At 37.2% G+C, this 5,281-nt stretch overlaps 1 protein-coding gene across 1 annotated transcript; it reads right to left on the reverse strand.

Moving 5' to 3' along the window:
* Window positions 1-388: 388 nt before the first annotated feature.
* LOC134659528 (zinc finger protein 708-like) lies at window positions 389-2,978 on the reverse strand. Its single transcript, XM_063515193.1, has 2 exons — window positions 2,662-2,978; window positions 389-1,124 (listed from the first exon to the last, which is right to left on the reverse strand). The coding sequence occupies exons 1-2, from the start codon at window positions 2,885-2,887 to the stop codon at window positions 433-435; spliced, it is 918 nt and encodes a 305-aa protein (XP_063371263.1). The 5' UTR covers window positions 2,888-2,978; the 3' UTR covers window positions 389-432.
* Window positions 2,979-5,281: the final 2,303 nt, after the last annotated feature.

Raw genomic sequence — 5,281 nt, forward strand, 5'->3', positions numbered from 1 at the left:
TCCGAGCGAAGCTCGGTCACCCAGATATTAGCTATTAAGTAAGTAAAAAGTTGTGATTGGTCAATGAAAGTATTGTTATGTCAGTTCTATGTATTTTATTTGCCTTTTGCGCGGCATTACAATAGGTATAGGCGCTGTAGGTATAGTTGAATCGCTCGCGGCACAATACCCGTTGTATCATTTTTGAGCTTTCTAAGCAGATTTCTATACTTACGGACTTAGTGGGCTAGCGTGATGAGCGGAAATGAGTCTTGGCCTCCAACACAAGAGCACGCCACTTTGCTCGGTCCAAAGCGGTATCACGCCAGCTTTCGCCGACGCCGATCTCACGGAGATCTGCCTCCACTCTATCTGCCCAATCGTTGGGCAGACTTCTATAGTTTTTTATTCGGTCGGACACAAGTGTAAACTCTAAAAACGGAATAGACCGCCTTATTCAGACGAGGGGAACTCCTTTTTATGTACTCTCTTCATATGAGCTTTTAAATTGCTTTTATATGCGCTAGCGTAATCACACTGCTCGCACTTGTGAGGTGTGTCACCCGTGTGTATCTTCATATGATGTCTCAAATTACCTAATTTGGCATTTGCGTAACCACATTGATCACATTTGTAAGGCTTTAGCCCGACGTGTATTCTGATATGACACGTTAAATCGGTTTTTCGGGAAGTGGAGTAAGAGCAGTAGTTGCATTGGTGGGATTTCTCCCCTGTGTGTATCAACATATGATTGTTGAAATTACTGGCGTTGTTTGCAGCGTAGTTACAGTGTTTACATTTGTAAGGTTTATCACCGTGAGTAAATAAATGTTGTTTTAGAAGACGCTTACTCGCGCAAGCGTAAGTGCAGTAGTCGCATTTAACAGTGTCGCCAGTGTGTATCTTCATGTGACGGTTCAAATCACCAGTTCTGGCACAAGTGTAAGGGCAGTAGTCACACTTATATGGTTTCTCTCCAGTATGCGTCACGATATGATTTTTTACATGATTCTTATTGGTACTGGAGTAATTGCAGAAGTTGCATTTATATGGGTTGTCGTCTGCATTTTTGCCGTGAATAAGTGTTTTTCTAAGAATTGAGAATTGCGAGTCTGCTTGCGCCGTTTCTTCGTGTTGTGTTTGCCCTGTAAGATAAATACATGTTAATAAAACAAGTTATGACACACAGAAAATGTGGTTAACAATAGCCAAGAATCGGACATGTACAGTAAGCATCAAATAGATAGCTAAGTGGCTAAATATATTTGTACACATCCATACGGAAAAACACGGAATAGAAATACTTCTATGTTAAAAAAAAAGCGGCCAAGTGCGAGTCGGACTCGCCCATGAAGGGATGAAGGGAAGGGGGTTTCTTGGTAGAAGAAATGTCACTTTTGACACTGACAGATGAGTATCGTACTGCTGTGACTTCTTATAAGCATTGTTTATTGAAATAAAGGGTCACACTTCCAGATTAAATGAGTAGAGAAGAGCCTATGTACAGTCAGCAGCAGAAGTTGCTAAGCAGGTGAAGTGTTCAAAATTACCTTGACACACTCTTGTTCTCTTAATAATAAAATCGCGTCAAGATCATTTTGAACACCTCACCCACTTAGCAACTTCTGCTGCTGACTGTATGGTAAACGGGTTTTTGTGCCACCTAGTGCTAGTGATTAATTAAATATTGACTTAAATCATAATAGCAAATGTGACTTTTGCTCAAACTAAACATTAATATCTGGGAGACCGAGCTTTGATCGGAAAACATATAAAAACTCAAAACTGAGCGTTTTTCCAGATATAAGACCTAGCTAGATCGGTTTTTCGCCCCCGAAACCCTATAGGGGGATAGCAAATTTCATCGAAATCGTTATCGCCGTTTCCGAGATACCCAAAATATATAAATATACAATAATTGCTCATTTAAAGTTATAAGATTAATTAAATGTGCCAGCTCTTTCTTTACCTACTTGCAAACCTTTTTCATTTATTCTTATTTAAATTATAAATATCCAACATCTGACATTGATTTGAGTCATTCTAAAAAAATTACATTTAAATAATCAGTTCATATTTAATTATTGTATTTACAATCATTATATTTTACTATCACACAATGGTGATATCATACATATTATTATGAAAGTTGCTTTATGTTAACTTAATAAAGTAACTCTAATAATATTATGCCCACATACTAGTTAACCTTTTCGACGCTGTGTCAAACCCAAATGCTGTCTCTCAGACGCCACGTCACCGAAGTGTCAAAACTTAAATTGAACTTTATGCATATGCACCTAGGTTTATGTTGCTCTGTGGTCTATGACCGATTAATACGTCTTTGGCGTTGGACGTGCGGTGCGTATATATTGGTCATTGGCGTCCAAAAGGTTAATGCAAAACTGAAATTTGATCATGTCAGAATTGTCAGACTGATTATGCATTACGCTCTAACCTGTAGTATGAGGTGATCCGTGTAATTTATAGAGATGGGGCCTGTTTCACAAAAGCTTGTAACTTGTAATACAAGTAGAAAGTAGAAGTCCCTTTCTAACAAAAGCTGTCAAAAGTGACATCCGCTTGTATTACAAGTTGCAAGCTTTTGAGAAACCGGCCCCTTGTCAAAGAAAAGTACCGAACAAGCATTTAACTAAGTGAAGTATGAACCAAGCAACACACCTGGACACTCTAATGGGACTTCGGACTGCTGATACACCTCGGGGCTAATCTCTATCTCAATTTCCTCTTTCACCTCATGTTTGAGGTGCAGGCCGGCTTCCTCGGCCTCTGACTCAGGTTCTGCCTTGACCGTGCTTGTGTGCCCGGCCTGGGCGCTCTGGGGTTGCTCGTGCTCCCAAGAGGGCTCCGCCTTCACCCGTACACACCCTACGTCCTCCAGTGACATTACTAGACGAATTAATCGCTGATAAACATGGAGACACGTCGCTGTCCTGTTAAAAAGCGTCAATGTTCACGATATGGCACACTTTTACTTTGCCAGATAATCTAAATGAGAAACGAATTGTTATAAGTTATAACGACGTCGAAGTACACTGACTCTTGATTTCTGATAAATTAAGAAGATGTACAAAGATTATTTTTTAATGGAGTAGAAAGTATAGGCGTGGACAATTCAGAAATTCTCAAAAAACTACGATTCAAAGGAACATAAATATCCCAAGATGCATACGACAAGTACGACAACGACAGTATCGAATCGACACTGACAATGACAGTGACAGCTAAAGTGTTTTTTTTTTTTGCATCGCCATCGCGGGAATCGCATTCCTAACTCATTCAGCCAGACGAAAGATAGAGGTTTAGGCATCATTCGCACGAGCGCTTTTTCAACGCGCGTCAATAAAGCCCTTGGATCCGTCCGCACGCTAAATTCGCTTTAATGACAAAAGCTTAAAGTTGAAAATCCCACAACACTTGATATATAGTCCGTCAACCAAATCTTGTCAGTAGCAATGTAAAGCAAACTAAAGAAGGGCAACACTCAAAGAGCAGTATTGCGCTAAGAAAAGCAGCAATGTACATCGAACCAAAAATTTTTTTTTCCGCTGAGCGCGCCCTGCTTACTTCAATTCAAATTGTCACTCGCGGTTTATTGAAAAAAATTGAAACATGGACGGACAATTTAAAAGCGATGTTAAAAAAATGTTAATCAGAATGATGAACAAATTTGAAGATATCAAAAACAACTCCCTATCGTAGTGCTTATATTCTCTTTGTTCCCTATCTATGTCTTCTAAGTTTACTAAAATAAAATCATATTAAAATGCAGATAATTAGATAGTGCATATATTTGTTATTTACAATATAATATGCCACTTGTTAATGTAAATTAGTGTACTCTTCTGGATGAATGTGTAATTTTTTTGATTGGTATATATTGTACAATATACATATTAAAAATAAAACAACTGATATTTGGGTGTTTATTTAATTTAAAGGTAAATAAGATAAGGGTCACTTTAGCTTACACTATAATTCAGGTCATTAATTGAAAAAATATAATGAAGTTACCAATGTTACCGGGTCACTTCAACCAAGCATAATACTCTGTAGTAATCTATTGCATCTTAAGCATAAAACAGATTTGTTTCAAAATGTGTAATTTAAGTTACTACTACTAGTGCTTCATATGCATGCTGAATAAATTATTTTCTTTTATTTAACAAACAGGTATGTACAGCGACTTAAAACTTCTTTTAAAGTAATTGAACAAACAGGTATGTACAGCGACTTAAAACTTCTTTTAAATAGATACATCCCTACTTCAGCAAGTATAAACTAGGATTTCCCATAGGTACATATGTGCAGTAACTGAGTGCATGAATCAAATTAGCCTACATAATCTATTTTCTTGATGATTAACATAATGACAACTTTTACAAGAATAATCTGTTCCATTGCTCTCAATATTTTTGTTACATTTTTAAATAATAAGTTTATTTTTCGATTTGGTTGCGTTGTACACGTACATAAACCGCCATAGGTAAGTATTGTCTGAAGAGATACTACCTACTACGAACGCCTTATATTGGGCAAGATTTAATCCTGCAACAAACATGTATGGATTAGGTAGATATTGCGAAAGAACGGCGATATAATCAAGGCTCTTAATACTGTTTAAAAGGTTTACCTTTGTAAATAGTCACAACTGATTGCTGAAAATATTAGACATGTGGGCCTATGGACGGTTTCCAGGACACAATTTATGGTCTTGCTGGATAGATTTAGGCATACGTTTTAATTTTATTTATGCCTTTTAACCCTAAAACAAAAAAACTGAACATAATCTTAAAAGTTCGAAAGATTTCTTCCAGTACTTGTCATAACCTCAATTTTTAGTAATGTTTACCATCAACGAGCATGATTGTACATTGTAGGCCCCTTAGCTTTGCTTATTCTTATTTAATGTATTGGTATTTAATGGTGACAGCACAAATATCTCTTGAAACAGAAACGATTCAGAATGAAAACCAAATGAAAACAAATAAGGTGACGGCTGTCATTCACGATCCACATTCCACAGATAAAACACAGATGACACGCGTTTTGGAATTATTTGAACACAGTGTTGCTAACCCGCGATTTTTCAAATTTGCCGCCTTTTACTACTGACAAGATTTGGTTGACGGACTTTAGTTGGTCAAACCAATTTGGCAGTAAATAAGAACAAAAAAACTATACTCATCCTTTTCTTTTGGGTGCTAGTACTAGTAGTGAAAAATTGTCTCGTCTGGACTCCACTTATTGCTCATGGCCGGTTTTATTCTCGGCAGAATAG

Source organism: Cydia amplana, chromosome 25 (assembly GCF_948474715.1).
Source record: "Cydia amplana chromosome 25, ilCydAmpl1.1, whole genome shotgun sequence".
In the NCBI taxonomy this organism is placed as follows: Eukaryota; Metazoa; Arthropoda; class Insecta; order Lepidoptera; family Tortricidae; genus Cydia; species Cydia amplana.